The 18649-nt window shown below is 45.1% G+C and overlaps 1 protein-coding gene across 6 annotated transcripts in view; it reads right to left on the bottom strand.

The window, feature by feature from the left end:
- DCAF4 (DDB1 and CUL4 associated factor 4) overlaps nucleotides 1-18179 on the bottom strand; it is a 30662-nt gene extending 12483 nt beyond the window's left edge. For 2 of the 6 annotated variants that reach the window (XM_087856095.1, XM_087856097.1), the window contains exons 1-6: nucleotides 18058-18179; nucleotides 5554-5669; nucleotides 4391-4487; nucleotides 2342-2445; nucleotides 1799-1956; nucleotides 1012-1094 (exon numbers count right to left, since the gene is read on the bottom strand). In XM_087856095.1, coding sequence (XP_087712221.1) covers nucleotides 1012-1094; nucleotides 1799-1956; nucleotides 2342-2445; nucleotides 4391-4487; nucleotides 5554-5632 — 521 coding nt within the window. In that variant the 5' untranslated portion in view covers nucleotides 5633-5669; nucleotides 18058-18179. Of the gene's footprint in view, nucleotides 1-1011; nucleotides 1095-1798; nucleotides 1957-2341; nucleotides 2446-4390; nucleotides 4488-4723; nucleotides 4918-5553; nucleotides 5670-6537; nucleotides 10327-18057 lie in introns of those variants that run through there. The other 4 variants (XM_045807883.2, XM_087856096.1, XM_087856098.1 and 1 more) reach the window with 4 other exon arrangements.
- Nucleotides 18180-18649: the final 470 nt, after the last annotated feature.

Raw genomic sequence — 18649 nt, 5'->3', positions numbered from 1 at the left:
AGGATCCCAAAGAATCTCACTTATTGAACTCCTGAGAAATGGTGGCCCACTCACAGGGTCAAAGAAAGTTAGAACTAGACAAATTTGTTTTTGGATCATCTAGTACAACTCTTTCTCGAGATGAACGTGCCTGAGAAATGGAACAGCATGCCGAAGAGCGCCCAATGAGAAAGAGCCAGATATGGAGACCCTTCCTTCTCCACATCACGGCCACCACCCCACGAAGAACAGAGCAGGTTTTAAGGGGACAAGAGATCTAACTAGACCTTAACTCTTTGCCTTCTCAGGAGGGGAATACAGGAGAGGCCTGCCCTCCCTACCCTGGCGGGGAACCCTTGCGTGGCTGGCCTTCCCCAAAGGGGGCGCCGCTCCAAGATAAGTGCTGTGCCCCATGTGATGTTTCTTCAGAGGCCCGTGCACAGCAGGAGGCAGGGCTCAGGAGCTCAGGCATTGAAGCCACAGGGATCCCGTCCTTTCTAGCTTTACTTTGAGCCAATCGCTCCACTCCGCCTTAGTCCCTTCTGAAAACTGGGGGAAGTATCAACCTAGCTCACAGGGTTTTAGTTAGAATTATATCAGACATCACAAGTATATGAAGTTTAGTACACATACATCCCTTTAATGCTCTATTTTGGGTGAACAACTCACTGGAAGGGGAGAAGGAGGCAGAAATCTCACGGGAATGAAGTTATAGGACCTTCATGACACTGAAAATGATTTCAAGTAACATAGAGGAAACATCTTGAGAAATGTCTGCTGAGTTTCTCTGCCTAGATCCCTTCTCTTTCCTTGGCCTCCTGCAGGAGCAGCCTCTCCCCTTGCTCTAAAGGGAAAATGATTTTCTCAGGGCTGGTTTTAGCAGAAGGCAGGCTGTGCTCCTCCCCCATGCGCCCAACTGTAAGGACTCCTCAGAGTGGTTAGGTGCCCTATCCTGATTGGCTTCTTGAACCATGGAAATAAGGAACAGGAAAAGAACATTCACGAAAAAAGCTTAACGAGGCTTTGTCTTACCGGCAGTAACTGGTGACATTGAGAAAACCCAGCTTGCTTTTCTGTAGCAATGAAGACGCATTAAAGCCCATTCTGGCTATTTTCTAAATAAAAAACAAAAGATTCAATGAAGTTTTAGGTCATGGGATAATGGAGAATGTTTTTAGTTTCATAGGATCTAATGAAGAAGCAGGTGTACTAAGTTGGCAGAAATTACATGTATAGAGATCTGACAGTCTCCTCTCTTTGGCAAGAGGAAAAGTCTGTCACAAGAAGGCACACATGAGCTGGAAAGCTGGCCTGGTGCCCACGTCTAAGCTCCCCGTCAATTTCCTGGAGAACCAGGTGAGGAGATGAAGCCAGCCTGCGAGTGAGCTCAAGGACAGCCCGGGTCACTCAGGTCTTCACCATGCTTCCTGTTTGACCCGTGGTGACCCCGGGGCCCCCGTAAACCACTGAAATGTCCTAGCATCTAATCCCCAGAAGAGATGCAGGAAATCCTTATGTCCACACCACACACCATGGTTTTCTATTTAAGATACACGGTTACTGAAACTGTATCATGCCACTTCCCAAGATTCCTCCAGGGAAGGACAAGACGTGAGAATCACTGATGAAATTTTGCAGGTAAGAAAAGGGGCAGTGGGAGATTTCTTGCTTGTTCTTATTCTCTTCATCAGATTCCTATGGGGGAGCGCGACGCCATGTTTCCTCAAGGGCACCATGCTAAGTGTTCTGGGGGCACCTAACCGGCACCTCCTGTCACCAGTCGAGGGGACAGGGTGGCCACCAGGAGTGTGGAGCCCACCTTTTTCTGCTTGTCTTCTTCTTCCAGCAGCTGCAGCCTTTTGCTCTCCATCTCCTTCTGCCGGATGCCCTCCTTCGTGAGGGGGTTGCAGTTGTTATGTCCAGGAAGCAAGCGGAAGTAGCGTTTCTTTTCTGGGTCAAAGTAATACCCTGGCAGATCTTTAGTCAAAAGAAATGAAATCCACTTCAACTTAGAACACTGCACTGACCCACCCACAAAGAAACCCAAAGGCCCGTCTGTTCTGAGGGGCAGGAGGTGGGCTAATGTTGTCAGTCACCATCCTGTGCCCATGATGGGGAGTCGTCTGCCTCAGGATCCCCGTTCCTGACACAGTCGGGATGTTTAGTGTTTCAATTTGCTCCAGAATGTCCTATAAGCCAGGAATGGGCTGGTGACACACACGGAGTGTACCCACACGCAAGCGAAGACAGGGCTGAGAAGGGCACCCCAAGCAGCTGTAACCAGATGGTGAGGCAGGACAAGGTCTCATCTTTCCCCACAGGCAGGGCCACAGGAGGACTACTGTCCAACAGACAGCCTCACCTGGCACGGAAGAACTCCCAGCTGTGCCGGATGAGGTCGATGGGGCCTCGTCATCGCCGACGTGGCCAGAATCCTGTGAGCTTTGCTGTGCCACTGAGTTACCCCTGTTGACACACAGTCATGGTAACTCGCAGTGAAGCGCGTGAGTCCCAGTTATTCTCTGACTGTGGGATCCTGCAGAGATCAGTTCCATGGCCTGCACCCCAGCCCTCTGACCCTTCTGATTACTTGGGAGCCCTGATCTCTCCCTTCTCCTTGAAAGCAGTTTACCTACTACAAATACACAAAATTTAGGACAAGGTTTTGGTTCCTCATCCTTAACAGGATATGTGACACAGTAATTCCCTTTCCTTATCTCCTCACTTGAGCATTTTGTGAGGTCAGTAGCAGTTACAAGGCCAGGTGCATTTTATTCTTTACTGGATTTAGCAGTACAAAGTGTTTAAATTTTACTTGGCCATACCACCTTACCGATGGGGAAACTGGGGTTCAAGGCACAGAGGCGATTTGCTCAGTTAATACTGGGATACAGCCATGGTTTAAACACTTGACTTGCAAAGCCAGAAGCAGCTTCTGTGGCAATTACAGGCTGAAGGATATAATGATAGAGCAAAACACCTAATTTTAGAATCCTGACAAAATCTGCTTTAAAATCAAGAACTTCCTCCCCATCCCGCAAAGGAATACAAATTGAATAACTAGGCTGAAGGAATGAAAGAACTTTCTCTTTTGTCTCTAAATACTAACTATGAAGTTTCAGAAAAATTATTTATTCTCCCTTTTTATGGCCCGGAGCTTTCTGCGGCAGCTCATGCGTGATCAGCAGCAAGAGGAGGAAGGATTAAGTGTCACGACAAATGTCTGCATTTCTAGCCCAAGGACTGCTGCTCCATTCTTTCCACACAGAGCCCAGAAGGTGGCTGCCCAGTGTGTTTCCACATGACTCTGCCAGAGCAGAGTTGAGACTCTCTTCTTGCACAGATCACATTTTGCTACATGTTGTACTCTTGTGGGAAGGCCTGGGGCCCAGAAAGTATCCATGGTTCTCCTTAAAAAACATATAAACACTGGGCACTGTCCTGATTGTTCTACAATATGGGTCAAGTCTGCGACTCCGGCTTAGAGTAATAGATCTTATTCTGCACTAATGAGGCCCACCATGTATGAAGGGCCTACTCAGAGGCAAGCAGCCCATCAGAGGCTTTCCATGCAGTACGCAAACTCGTAAGTATTAGCTCTCTTTTGTACAAGAGTGACTCAGTGATTAAGTAACTTGCACAAATTCACATAGAAGAAGGCAAAGTGTTAAATCCGGACCTCCTAATTCCGAAGTCCTGGTTCTTTGCACGTTTTGATGGTTTTTGTTACCGTTTAGGTTCATCTGTTCTAGAGAAGCATCTTGGTATTTGTCATCTTCTGACCCTGTAGCTAGAAATCTGTCCATTTTAGGAGGAGGTCTGAAGTGTGGAAGAGTTTTAAAATTGGAATGCTGGCCTCTTGTGATGCAGACTCAGCACGAAGGAAATACAATCTAGTCTCAGCACGAGATAACACGCTCACACCAGGAGGGGACACTGGTTCACAGTCCAGGGCCAACAGGACTTCTGGCCATAAGAAGAGTAAGTTGAGAATGGAAAATGTTTGCACTGGGGACTAACTCAGTATAGACTAGGTTTTACTTTCTAAGCTGGGTAGCGGGTACATGATGTTGACTTAGATGTTGACTGAATTAATGAAATTAGGTCTCCAGAAAGCTATTTTCATTGGCTGGGAAATAAGGGAGACAGAAAAAGTCTGCAAACTAGAAAAACAGCTCTCCAGTTCTATCTGATACTGTCTACTTCTAAGCCTCTGGCTAATGCTCGGGCCAGAGGTCACGGTCACTCTGAAAAGAAAGAAGAGCGTGGCCGTATCTCCTCACCACTCCAAGTGCGGCAGGCAGGCTGACTTGCAGCAGCGGCCTCCCCTGCGTTGCGGTGAGAGCCCTGGTGACTCCCGCACACCTCAGGCCGCCACAGGGCTCGAGTGGCCCCGGGCAGCAGCACTTGCCTCTCTTCAGAACCCTGTTGTCTGAACCAAGGGTTCTGCTGGTGGCTCCTTCTCCCACGTCTTCTATTCTGCCAGCTGTTTTTATGCATTTCTGCTGCTAAGAGAAAAAAAAAAGCAAGTTTACGAACAAATGTGTGTGTCCGCGTGCATGCACGTGCTTTTCTGTTTGCTTCTTCATAGTTTCCTCATGCTCGGAGCTAGGCAAGTGGATGACCCAACTGGGGTTCTCACCAGAGCCACCACAGCAAGCCTCACCTCTAAGGGCTGCCTCCAGGTGGAGACAGCGATGAAACCCCAGGCTTCCGGAGCCACTTCTCTGGCTGCAGTCCTTACCTCACAGTTGACACCTGGCCTGCCAATCTGCCGACCTCTGGTTCCTTGAGTCACTGTGTGAGGTGATGACAGATTCTTGTAATTACTTTAGATGGCAGTTGAGGCTGGCATGAGAACTCTTAGGTTATTCTTCTTTCTTTCCTTTACCAGATAACACCAGAGCATATAGTTTTTCTTTCAATCCACACACATCCCTATTCATAGAGAATAGTTGATAGTGAACACTTTCTCCTACACAATTCCAGTACTGAGCAGGGAAAACTGTGAACACAGTTAAACAAGGGCCAGTGTGTAGGACTTCTCAACATGCTTTGTAAAGGTTTTAGCTTCCTGAAGTATGCAAGCTGTTAAAGGGACAGATGTGCACATGCATTTTTTTAAAATAAAGAATGAGATAAAAACACTTCTTACTGATATTGCCATAATATTTCAAGGGGCTTTTTCAAGTCTTATCTTGTATAGCCTGAATATCAGTCGCCAGTTTCAACGTTGGGAATCACATCAAGAGTTCTTTATTAAAAAGACCAAACTATGGTACACGGGCCAGCTGCTGTGAGTTCCATGCTTTCCCAACGCCTGATTTTCCCCCCACTCATAGGAGACAGTGATGACATCTTACTGAATATGCTTTTATTTATCTATTTTTTATTGAATATACTTAAAAACCACATTCAAATGCCATAACAAAACTAGAAAAACATTTCTAGGGATGAATGAAACCAAAGAATAGATGAGAAAACTATCTGCCGTTATTTCCCAACTTCTTCTGAGTGGGGAATGCTTGTTGGCATCAGAGCACCAGAAGGCTGGACTCCTGGTCCAGTACTTACCCAAACATTTTGTGCATTCTGTAACAAGGTCCTCAGTTTGCTTGCTCCAGACAGTCAGTCGGCTCCCCCATGGGGCCATCCACAACTTGGATTACTTGCACAGACGCTCTCCAGTCCTGTGCCGGAATTGATAAGCACCACTGAAGCAAGGCAGGTAGCTGTGCCGAGGTGGAGCCGTCATAAATGTCTCGTTTTCATCCTCTGATGAACTAAACTACTGTAATTATTCTTAGTCGGAGTCACTCCTGACAACTCAGGGTGTTGACCTTGTCCTAATATCCCTTCCCACTTTCTTCCAGTCCCCCTTACTTGCTAGCATAGCTCCCTACCTCACGGAGAGGAGAGACGTTGCCAGGTAGAATACTCCCAACTTCTCTCCCTTCCCTTTCACAAATATCTGCCTTTAGTATTTCCAATGGTCTTCCCTCTTGTCTTGGAGAAACAGGCGTCCTTGTGCCTTTTCCTGGCAAACCCATCCAACCTGGTTATTGCTGTCGTTCCTTCTCAGACCCTGCGGACACCTGCTCCCATATGTTTAACCAATTTCCTCTGTCCCTACCTCACCTTATGGACACGCTCAGGTTTTCATTTGTATGTGCTCCATCTCTGACCCAAAAGGAAGAGGATACACTGAGCACGTGGTCTGTGTGTCCACATCCCACCGCTGGTTTCCCAGTCACTCCTCAATCCACCGCAGTCAGGCCTCCTCCCTCGCCTTTCTGCTAACATGCTCTTGTGAGGTATTTAACTCATGATCCCCCTACCTGCCAAAGGTAGTGGTCTTTTTTTATTTAGCCCTTAATCCTAAAACATGTGATGCCATGAAGCTTCACTCTTCCTTTGGCTTCTGGAATATCTTTCTCTTGGTTTTCCTCTTACTTGTCAAACTCATCCTTCTCTGGTTTCTCCTGGGTCACTTGCCCTGTGTCTGTCTTCTATTATTCTGCCCTAGATCCTTTTCTTTTCATACTTATACCATCTCACCTGCCAACACAGGTTCATCTCCAATCCCTAGCATCCCTCCTGGCATCAACTTCTTCTACGGCCACCTCCGACTTCCACAGTGACAGCAGACGAAGCAGGTTCAGAGCCCATAATCTCTCCCTAATTCCCTGTCTGCTCTTTTACCTATCCATATTTCCCTTCTCTGTAAATAACCACTGCCACCCTCACTCCTAACAGTATAATAACTTCATTCATTTTCCTAAGCAACCCACTTTCATGGCTCCTGGACACCACATGCAAGGGCTTCCCTAAGGATCAATTACCTTAATCTTTAAGAATAAAGTTGTATTTACTAACTAGTTAAGTTACAAGCTAAGAGGCACTATGCAGAGGAAGGGAAATAGGTAGGGCCACTGTTAAGAAAACTAGTAAGAAAAAGAAGCCATATTGACCTAGAGATTATTATTAGGAACTCTATAAAACGATAAAAATTTCTCTAGATTGTATATTCTGTACATAGGACTCCAGTTTGCTTTAATTATGAAATACTGCAGGACTACAGTGAAGAACACATGTTATGGTAAGTCAAAGGCTTCAGATCAGGAGGCAGGAGCATGGGATTCCTGCACCATTATCCTCAAAAGAGGGGCACAAAATCAAGGACATAGTAAATAATGAAAAAACTGGTGAGGACTGATTTTGGAACATTTCTAAACCACTCAATCACACAAGCACAGGGTCAGGTACTGCAACACAAGGAGAGGCTGACGACGTTAACTGATTTAATAAGCATGATCAAGCCAAAGTCATTTTAAAAAAGTCAAAGTAAATAGAAGTTGACTGAACACAGAAAGGATTAGAGTGGGATGAAATGATACCTTTTCATACTTTTAAGAAGCCTGTTTCAAAGTCAATCAGAGAAAGACAGTTATCATATGATCTCAACGACTGGAATTTGAGAAGCAAGGCAGAGGATCATAGGGAAGAGAAGAAAAAAATGAAACAAGACGAAACCAGAGAGGGAACAAACCATAGGAGACTCTTAATCTCAGGAAACAAACTGAGGGTTGCTGGAGTGGGGCGGGGGTGGGAGGGTGGGGGTGGCTGGGTAATGGACATTGGGGAGGGTTTATGTGTTACGGTGAATGCTGTGTATTGTGTAAGACTGATGAGTCACAGACAGGTACCCCTGAAACAAATACTACGTTATATGTTAATAATAAAAAAAATGAAGCCGCCTATTTCAGGGGTGGGGACGGTGTCTTCCCCGAATGCAGACCCAGTTCACTCGCAGTATCTACTTTATGAATTATGCTTGCCCTTATCACTCTGTGCTAAACTTTGTTTGTACTCCCATCTCATATTAGATGTAATGTGAATTCTCTAAGCAAAGATCTTGCCTTGTTCCTTCCGTTCTTGGCACCCATGACCTAGTTGGTTCTCACTGAACTTGTTTAGCTCACTGAACTAAACAAAAAACAAACCAAAACAACCCCACAGCTACTTTAAAATCCCAGGTAGCCCCTTTCTGCTCCAGGCATTTTCTTTCCTTTTTTTTTTTTAAAGATTTTATTTATTTATTTGACAGAGATAGAGACAGCCAGCGAGAGAGGGAACACAGCAGGGGGAGTGGGAGAGGAAGAAGCAGGCTCATAGTGGAGGAGCCTGATGTGGGGCTCGATCCCATAACGCTGGGATCACGCCCTGAGCCAAAGGCAGACGCTTAACCACTGTGCCACCCAGGCGCCCCTGCTCCAGGCATTTTCATTCGCTATTCAACACAGATTTACAGAGTGCCCTCTGGACCTGGCGAGCAGGCAGAGATAAAGAAACTGTGGTTCCCATTCTCCAGACACTATCTGATCACCAGGGACACAGACGTATGAACCAATTCCTGCAGTGCCTCCTAAGTGAAGACCCAGGTCTCTCCAGGTGTAGCAGAAGATGAGAGTCATTCTTTGAGTGGAAGGGCTGGAGGAGAGACAGAGTTTGAACTGCAGCTGGAAGAATGAGCGTCAGGCAAGGGCATGAGGCAAGGGGCCTGCAAGCAGTTTGGTATGGCCAGAGCCTAAAGTACGGGGACTGGGGGATGGAGTTGGAAAGGTAGGCAGGGCCAGCCCATGAGGGCTCTGACAGGATTAGACATGCATGTTGGAAAGGGCACTTCAGAGGCAGCAGAGAGAATAAGCTGGAAGTTAAGGACTGCTGCAGCAAGCGAGGTGAGATGAATCTGCCCACTATGGAAGTGACACTTAGGACAGAGGATCTAGAAATTTAGAAAGGATTTAGAAATTTAGAAAGACTCAGGCAGTGAATCTCACGGGAGAGGTGGAGACAGAGAAGTGAACTGACTGGTAGGGTCCTGACCTGGGAGACCAAGAATAAAGGAAGAAGAACAGTTTGGGGGACAGAAGAGAATCAGTCTCGTTTTGAAAAACCAATCTCAAGATGCCTGTAGAACACCAAGGCAGGAAACTGTAAACAAGCTCTAGGAATCCATCGAGGAAACATGGTTAAGGATATAGATTTGAAAGTCATCAACACATGGTGACAAAGACTCAGACAAATGTAGATCCAAAGCCAAATATATAGCAAGGCACTGAATTCAAAATTAGAGATAAATTTATTGGATAGTTAATAGGAAATCCAACACATATCAGTTTTTAGATCAGCGTTTCTTTTTTTTTTTAAAGATTTTATTTATTTATTTGACAGAGAGAGAGACAGCCAGCGAGAGAGGGAACACAAGCAGGCGGAGTGGGAGTGGGAGAGGAAGAAGCAGGCTCTGAGCAGAGGAGCCCGACGTGGGGCTCGATCCCAGAACACCGGGATCACGCCCTGAGTCGAAGGCAGACGCTTAATGACTGAGCCACCCAGGCGCCCCTAGATCAGCGTTTCTTAACGGGGACAATTTGGCAATGTCTGGAGACATTTTTGTTGGTCACAACTTGGGGGTGAGGGGGTGAGACTGGTGGTAGCTGCTATTGTCATTTAGTGAAAAGAAGCCATTGATGCTAACCATCTTACAATACACAAGATGGTCCCCTACAATGAATTAATCCAGCCCCAAATAGTACTGAAGTGGAGAAACTCTATTCTTCATAGAAGTGCAAACAATTTGCTGGATGAAATGCTGAATCCCAGCTCCTTTGGAGCTGCTCTGCCAGGCAGGTATTAAGTAATATGTGTTGTGAAAGGCTGGGCTTGGCTTTGCCTTTCTGAGAATCTTTTAAGTACTTGAAAGAGTAAAGAAAAATAAATTCTGAAAGACCATTATTTTGGAAAAACAATGTTAATCTCCAACAAATAAACATGATTTAACATTTTGGAAAATGACCAGACAATACTTATCAAGTAACTTAAAAATGTACAAGCTTTTTTTGGGGGAATCGATCCTAAAAAAACAATCCAAAAGATTATAAAAATTACTACAACTTTCCAATCACTTTATGAGGCCAGTATCACCCTGCTCCAAAACCAAAGACATCACAAGAAACTATTTATCAATATACCTATGACACAGACACACAAAATGCTAACAAACCAAATCCAGAAACATATAAAAAGGATTATACACCATAAGCAAGCAGGTTTTATCCCAGGAATATAAGGTTGATTCAATATAGGAAGATCAATCAATGTAATACAGTGTATTAATAGAATAAATGTAGGGGAAAACCCCATGTGATTATCTCAATATGCAGAAAAAGCATTGGGTAAAATCCAGTGGCCTCTCATGATTAAAAACTAGGAATAGAAGGTAACTTCCTCAACTTGATAAAGGGCATCTACAAGAAACCCAAAGCTAACATCATACTTAATGGTGAAAAGTGCAAGCCCCCCCCCCCCCCCCCCCGTCTGGAACGAGACAAAGATATCTGTTCTCACCACTTCTATTCAACACTGTACTGGAAGTTCTAGCCAGGGCAAACTAGTTAAGAACGAGAAATAAAAGGCACTCAAACAGGAAAAGAAAAAGTAAAACTACTTCTATTTGTAGATGGCATGATCTTATATACGGAAAATCCTAAAGAATCCACAGTAAAACTATTAGAGATGATACATGAGTTAAAAAAGGTTGCAGGATACAGGGACGCCTGGGTGGCTCAGATGGTTGGGCGTCTGCCTTCGGCTCAGGTCATGATCCCAGGGTCCTGAGATTAAGTCCCTCATCAGGCTCCTTGATGGGGGGGGGGGGGGGGCTGCTCCTCCCTCTCTTCCCTATGCGCTCTCTCTTGCTATCTCTTTCTGAAATAAATAATAAATAAATAAAATCTTAAAAAAAAACCCAACAAGGTTGCAGGATACAATCTGAAAGTGAAATTAGAGAAAACAATTCTATTTACAGTAACATCAAAAATAAAATAAAAATAAAATAAAAAATAATAAATTACTTAGGAATACATATAATAAGGTAATTTATATTTAAAGTATAAAACGCTATGAAAGCAATTAAAGAGGACCTAAATAAATGGAAAAACATCCATGTCAGGAATTGGAAAATTTAAGATGGCCTCCAAATTGATCTATAGATTTAATGCAATCCCTATCAAGATTCCAATGGCTAGTTTTGGAGAAACGGACAAGCTGATCCTAAAATTCATATGGAAATGGCAAGGGGCCCAGAATAGTAAAAAAGTCTTGAGAAAGAACAAAGTTGGAGGACTCACACTTCCCAATTTCAAAACTTACCCCAAAGTTACAGTAATCAAGACAACATGGTAGTGGCACAAGGACAGAAATATAGATCATTGGAGCAGAACTGAGAGTGCAGAAATAAGCCCACAATATCTCTGGCCAATTGATTTTTTAAAAAATTTTATTTTAAGTGGGCTCAACACCCAATGTAGGGCTTGAACTGATGACCCTGAGATTAAGAGTCATGTGCTCTACTGATTGAGCCAGCCAGGAGCCCCCAAACTGATTTTTGAGAAAGGTGCCAAGACTATTCAGTGGGGAAAAGAATAGTATTTTCAATTGCTAGGACAACTGGATATCCACCTGCCAAAGAATGAATTTGGATCCCTACTTCACATCATACATAAAAATTAACTCTAATGGATCCAATATCTAAAATTATAAAACTTAAAAAAAAGAGAGAGATTTACTTTAGAGAGAAAGAGAGAGAGCAAGCATGAACAGGAGGGGTAGAAAGAATCCCAAGTAGACTCCACGCTGAGCACAGAGCTCCACACAGGGCTCAATCTCACAATCCTGAGATCATGACCCAAGCTGAAACCAAGAGTTAGACGCTTAACTGACTGCGCCACCGAGGTGCCCCTAAAACTATGAAACTCTTAGAAGAAAATAAAGGTATAAATTACTTAAGATTAAGTAATGGTTCCTTAGAACACCTGAAGCACAAGAAAAAAACTGGACTTCATCAAAATTAAAAAACTTGTGTGCATCAAAGGGCATTACTAGAAAAGGGAAAAGCAAAAAAAAAAAAAAAAAAAAGTGAAAAGACAACTCACAAAATGGAAGAAAATTATTTTTGCATTTTTAAAAGATTTATTTACTTGCATGTGTGCAAGTAGGGGAGAAGTGAGGGAGAGAAAGAATCTCAAGCAGACTCACCACTGAGTGCAGAGCCCAACACAGGGCTCGATCTCAGGATTCCAAGATCATGTCCTGTGCCGAAATCAAGAGTTAGGTGCTTAACCGACTGAACCACCCTGGTGCCCCAAGAAAATTATTTTAAAATCATATATTTGATAAAGATCTGGTTTCCGGAATATATAAACAACAGCAAAAATAACCCAATTAAATAATAATAAAAAAATCTAAAAGACATTTTTTCAAAGACATACAAATGGCTACTTAGAATCTGAAAAGATGCTTAACATCATTAGTCACTAAGTAGATGCAAATCAAAACCACAATAAGATACCACTTCATACCTATGAGGGTGGCTACAATAAAAAAAAGCAGGTAACAACAAGTATTGGTGAGGATGTGGAGAAACTTCATACATTGCTGGTGGAAGAGAAAATGCTGCAGACACTTTGGAAAACAGTTTGGCAGTTCCTTAAAAGGTTCAACAGTTACCTAAGTGACCTAGCAAAACCAGCAGAAATGAAAACATGGCTATATAAAAATTTGGACAGTACCATTCATAGCAGCATTATTCATAATTGCCCCAAAGTAGAGAGAAGCCAAATTTCCATCAACTGATGAACGGATAAACAAAATGTGCCACATGTGCACAACAGAGTTCAACCAGGAAGAGTGAAGTACTGATGCATGCTACAATGTGGACAAATCTTGAAAATATTATGCTAAGTGAAAGAAGCCAGACACAAAAGGATGACACAAAAGGCCACATATTGTATGAATCAATGTACATGAAACCTCCAGAATAGGCAAATCCAGATACAGAGAGATGGGGAGGAGAGGGGGGAGGAAGAGGTGGTTTCCAGGGGACTGGGAGTAGGGGAAGAGAAGGCAGAGAATGGGGAGTGACTAACTGGCACAAAGATACCTCCACCCCCAAAGATTCTTTTTGAAAGGAGCTTCTTGGGAAGTTTATTTTTCTGTTATGAGTAAGTGCTTTTCCCAGTCATCCCAAGTTAGTTGATAAAGGCTCTGATTTAATTGTTTCATATTTTAAGAATAAGAGTCACTGTTAAATCCTTTCATTATCTAGGTGATAGCTTAGTAAAAATTTTATAGAATTTTAAGTGATTTATGATGATCCATGTGTACCTGTTTATGTTTTCATAGGCAACATGCCACTAAATTACTAGCTTTGGTACCAAAAGCAATAGTCACATATATAACACTTTAGTATGACAGCAGTTTTGTTTTGTGTCTTTTTGTTTTTTTTTTAAAAGATTTTATTTATTTGACAGAGAGAGAGGCAGCAAGAGAGGGAACACAAGCAGGCGGAGTGGGAGAGGGAGAAGCAGGCTTCCCGCTGAGCAGGGAGCCCAATGCGGGGCTCGATCCCAGAATGCTGGGATCATGACCTGAGCCGAAGGCAGATGCTTAATGACCGAGCCACCCAGGTGCCCCAGCAGTTTTGTTTTAAAACGAGAATCAGGTTGAATGTGACTTTTATTTAAACTAAGATTTATCCCTGTGCATTCATAAAACACTGATACACTAGTACCGTATTTCCTTTATTCTGTTTGATTACACACTTACTGAAAGGTAAATATACAGATCAAATGATGAGACTTCATGTTTCAGTAAAAGGTAAAAAAAAAAAAACCCACCTTGTCTTTTTACTTACTGCATCATGAAATAGAATTTTTTTTAAGGGTGGGGAGGGTGAGGGGCAGAGGGAGAGAGAGAATCTTTACGCAGGCTCCATGCCCAGCACTGAGCCCAATGAGGGGCTTGATCTCACAACCATGAGATCATGACCTGAGCTAAAATCAAGAGTTGGATGCTTCACCGATTGAGCCACCCAGGTGCCTGATGAAACAGAATTTTTTAATCAGAACAACTAGATAGGATCCTTTTCTGGAGCTGACCTAAAAGAAGTTAACTGGAATTATAGATTTTTTGGTTTCTGTTATCTATTTACTATACACTTCCAACCAGGAATAGTGCAATAATGAGACACTCTGAAATCCATAATCCTAAAAAAAAAAAAAAAAAAAAAAGGAGGTGGTGGTGGTGGAGGGGATTATACAAAAAGACCAAATATCACAAGGTAAGAGGTTAAAATGACTGGGTATGTAATATTTTTTAAAACCTTCATTTTAGGGACACCTGGGTGGCTCAGTTGTTAAGCGTCTGCCTTTGGCTCAGGGCGTGATCCCAGAGTCCTGGGATCGAGCCCCACATCAGGCTCCTCTGCTGGGAGCCTGTTTCTTCCTCTTCCACTCCCCCTGCTTGTGTTCCCTCTCTCGCTGGCTGGCTCTCTGTCAAATAAATAAATAAAATCTTAAAAACAAAACAAAACAAAACCCCCGCAAAAAAACCTTCACTTTAGGTCAGCACAAACATCCTTTATTTTTTTCCCCTATTTTCAGTAGCATTTCGTTTTGAGGTTTAACATAGCAAGCCAGTATGAAGTTCTACAATTCAGTCCAGCAGACCCCTGACCCCCAGTTTCACTTCCCCCGGGTACAGTTATCCTCCATCAGATCCAGAAGCATATGATCGTCCTCCGGATGTATCCTCAGGAGATCAATAACAGCCTCATGCTGTGTCCCAGTGTCTACATGTCGTCTCATCGCACAGGCATTTTATCATCTCACATTATCACAAAAAGGGTGAGTACAGTACAGTAAGATTTTGAGACAGATCACGTTCACATACCTTTTATCACAGTCTATTGTTGTAAGTGTTCTATTTTATTATCAGTTATTGTTGTTCATCTCTTACTGTGCCTAATTTATGAATTAAACTTAATCACAGGTATGTTTGTATAAGAAAAAAACAGAATATACAGGTTTCGGTACTATCCATAGTTTCAGGCATCCACTGGGGGTTTTGGAATGTGTCCCCTGAATAAGGGATACCACTGTAATCCTGGATTCAGAGTCATTTTAAGATGAAAATGGAAACAAGTTTAAGAAAAATATTTTTTTTCTGTAACATCTCAATCATCTGCTTGTTGACCCTTTCTTAGTCGACAGGTGGATATCCATCCTGTTGCAGATATACACTTAGCTGACAGTGATCTCGGAAAGGAAACTCTGCATTTGAATTTGTTCTTGTCGGTGAGCCCTCTTGCTTAACTACAGATCCCAACAGTTAAAACCAGAAATAGACAGGACTGCCTAACTCAAGCTCTAACTGAAACCTGTTGTTCTTATTTCTTATCATACTTTCTTGACGCATTGATGAAGAGGTTTTGCAATGACCAGAACATCGTAACCACCAGGCCAGAAAAGCCTGAATAACAACAGAATGCCTAGAAAGACCACATCCCACACATCCCCTCCCCGCCCACGATCATGTGATGCACACATACCTGACCCCCCCACCTGTGATCACACACTGTCTGTTCTTTGGCACGTACCCCTCTGAACCTCTCCCTATAAAACTCTAGGTGTCCAGCTTGCAGGCTGAGAGGTCAGGTAAGGCTTGAGCCTGCCACCTCCTCTGGCTGCTGGCACCGGAAAGAAATTTCTCTTTCTCTTTTCCAAATCCTGGTCTCTTGAGTTACTGGCTTCTCTTGTGCTGAATTGATCCGAGTTTGTTCGGCCACAGTGCTGGCAAACCCAGCCGGAGTTGTGCTTTTGATTTGTCCAGCCCGCTAGGGATTCCTGGGGATGGAGCACTTGGCCTCAAAGGGCACCAAAGTTTTTCCGTTGGTTTCCGGAGTTACTGGCTGAGAGAGATCTTTGGGTAACATCCTTACATTATCTAAATGAGGTGGATAATGTGGTGGATACCTAGAGCTTCTGAAAAACCTATCCCTCATCAACCTTGGGTGCATTTTGATAGGCAGCAGGTATACCTCTAATTCTTTGCTGTGAAACAATTTCAATAGTGATAAAACCGAAGTACAGTGCTGGTATCCTTTGCTTTTTGCTTTTCAGAACTGCCGATAGCTTTTTCCAGATGAAAGCTGTTTGGACAGCATCCACTGTAGCTGCCTGTAACTGGGTTCTGCCCGTGAAATAACATGCCCATCAGATAGATGGGTTTGCAGACTTGTCCTTTCTAATTCAATTTAGCGTCTCCATTCCTTGATGTTACCGTTGCTGTGAAGTCATTCCATTTCATTTTTACCTTGGTTGCAAGAGCTTTCAAAGGTTCATCTCCTTTGGCTCCAAGCTCGTCAATAATCCTGAAATTTGGCAAATTCCTGAGTTTTTCAGACCCTGCTTTAAATACAGACCCTCTCTGTAAGAGGCCCAGTCGTGGGATCTCACCCAGAAATCAGCTTGGCCTCACAGTCAGGCAGTTCTCCCCACAGGAAGGGCCAAGATTTCCCACAGTTCTCCCAAAGGCTTGTGGTTGGAACATCCCAGAGTTTCTTGGATAACTAGCCCTCCCCCTCCCCCAAGAGGCCTCCCCTACTACCCCATGCCAGGGGGCTGTGGGGCAGCCTCCACCTGGATCTCTGCTCAGCAGGTGTGCTGGGAGCCTGCTGTGAGCCGGCAGGCCTCAGGCTCTCCTAGCTTCAGCCCAGGGCTGAAATTCAGGGTGGGAAGAGGCTCCATCTCCCCCACCCAAGACCTCAGGTTGGGAGACCCTGGCAGCTGGGCCTCAACACTTGGCCTGGAGGCCAACAAAGCTCCTCTGAGTTGCCTGGGCCACACTGGGCCACAGAGTTTCTTTTTGGGGTGATGAAAATTTTCTGGAATAAGATCGTGGTGTTAGTCACACAACCTTGTGAATATATTACAAAACCCACTGAACTGTACCCTTTAAAATGGTGGATTTTACGATATGTGAATTATATCTCAAAAACAAAAAAGATTTACTACTGCAGAACTATAATATTTAAAAGTGAGAAACATCCAACAGGGTAATCACGATTATATAAACTACTGGATTGTAATATGGAAAATACTAATGCTGAATGGTTTGTAAAGTCGAATACAAAATGGCCTCTACGAGGAGCTTGCCATGCCCACTTTGAGCTGGTTTTTCTAACTATTTTTACAAATGAGTAAACTGAGGCTTCCAGGACTAAGGATCTTACCCAGCAGGACACAAAGAGTGGCGGAAAAGGAATTCCACCCCTGCTGGTCAGGCCCCGGGGGTTGGTTACCCACAGAACACCTCCTCAATTGTAATTTCCATTGTTATTTAAAACCAGACTTTGGGGTTTTGGAATTTTGTTTCCTCCAGGAAGTTTTCACAGTTTTCTTTCCTCCTTGCTGTTTCAGTTACGAGACAAGGGCTGTAGATTACCCGACGGGGGAAGGGGGTGGTACCACGGTTTCTGAGGTCAGCGGGGGCGGGGCGCGACAAGGCTTCCAGGACCCCGAAGGCACGGCTTTCTCGCTCAGACGCAACTCGGGCGTCGAGAGGTTAGCTCGGAACGCCTGGGTTCAAACCGGAGCTCTGCCACTGACTAGTTCCGTAGTTACCTTGGGCCAGCGAAACGTCACGAGGCCTCTTTCTGCGTCTGACAAAGGTACGCCTACCTACCTCACAGGGCTGGTGGGAGGAGAACTTAGTTAAGGCTTGTAAAACAGCATAGCGCGGAGCACTCAGTACGCGCTCAAGGTGCGTTAGCTGTTCTCACAACCTGAACTTTCAGGGAAACGGCCACCAAGGTTCCGCGGTCCAGCCAGAGGCAGGTATCGTGTGCCACTTTCAGCAACAGGGCTTAAAAAACGCTCCTTCGAGTCCGACACAGAGCGGCGACACTCGGGGTCTCCTCACCTCCCCTCGTTTACGGCCGCAGAACCGACCTGACAGGACGAGCCGGGCGGTACACGCCCAACGAGCCGGTACACCCGGAGCTGGCCGGCCCAGCCCCCCACCCACGCCCCGGTCGGGCCGGCGTTCCACGTGCTCCGCTGCTCCCCGCCCCTTTCTCGAGCCTTCCCCCCACGGCCCATCCCACCCCGAGCTCTGTGGGGGGAGCAGCAGCAGCCCCCGGACCGACGCCAATGGCCACCGCCGTCAGCAGACACTTACTATTAGAGGGTCCTTTCCGGCTCTTCCTCAGGGCCGGGACCGGCAGGAGTCCGGGCTAAGCGTGGAAGGACCCGGAAAGACCACGGTGTCGCGTCAGCCAGTTAGTTGCGTCCGTTTTTTGTGTTGTCGCAGCGGATAGGACTAGGCGGCCGCCCTTTCCTTCTCATTGGTCGTGGCTTCTGACTGTCTACACCAATAGGATGGACTTAGGGGGAGGGCGGAGATTGGAGCTCGGCTCCGCCCAGGCCAGGCGAGGGGGCCGCGTGTCGGCCGGCGAGTCTCGGGCGGGGCCGAGTATTTTTGGGGCGTGGTCAGGCAGTTTGGGGTGGGGCCGGGCGCGTTGGGGGCGGGGCCGGGCAGGGTAGAAGGCTGAGTTCTGATACCGGAAGCTCGGAGGGAGCGAACTCTTCTGAAGAAGTGGTTACCTGACCCGGCAACGGGTACCTTCTCTGTCCGCAGGCAACTGATCGAGCCCGGAGTGGTCCTCTCGCCGTCCTGGGTTACTATCTTTAAACCGGAGACGTGGGGGGAGGAAAGATTTTACTGTGGGAAAGACAAAGGAGTTTCTGAGATGAGAGAAAACAGGTGGTGA

This window comes from Ursus americanus, chromosome 26 (assembly GCF_024610735.1).
Source record: "Ursus americanus isolate L20-20 chromosome 26, mUrsAme1.1.p, whole genome shotgun sequence".
NCBI lineage: Eukaryota > Metazoa > Chordata > Mammalia > Carnivora > Ursidae > Ursus > Ursus americanus.
This window is presented reverse-complemented; position numbering and strand designations above follow the sequence as displayed.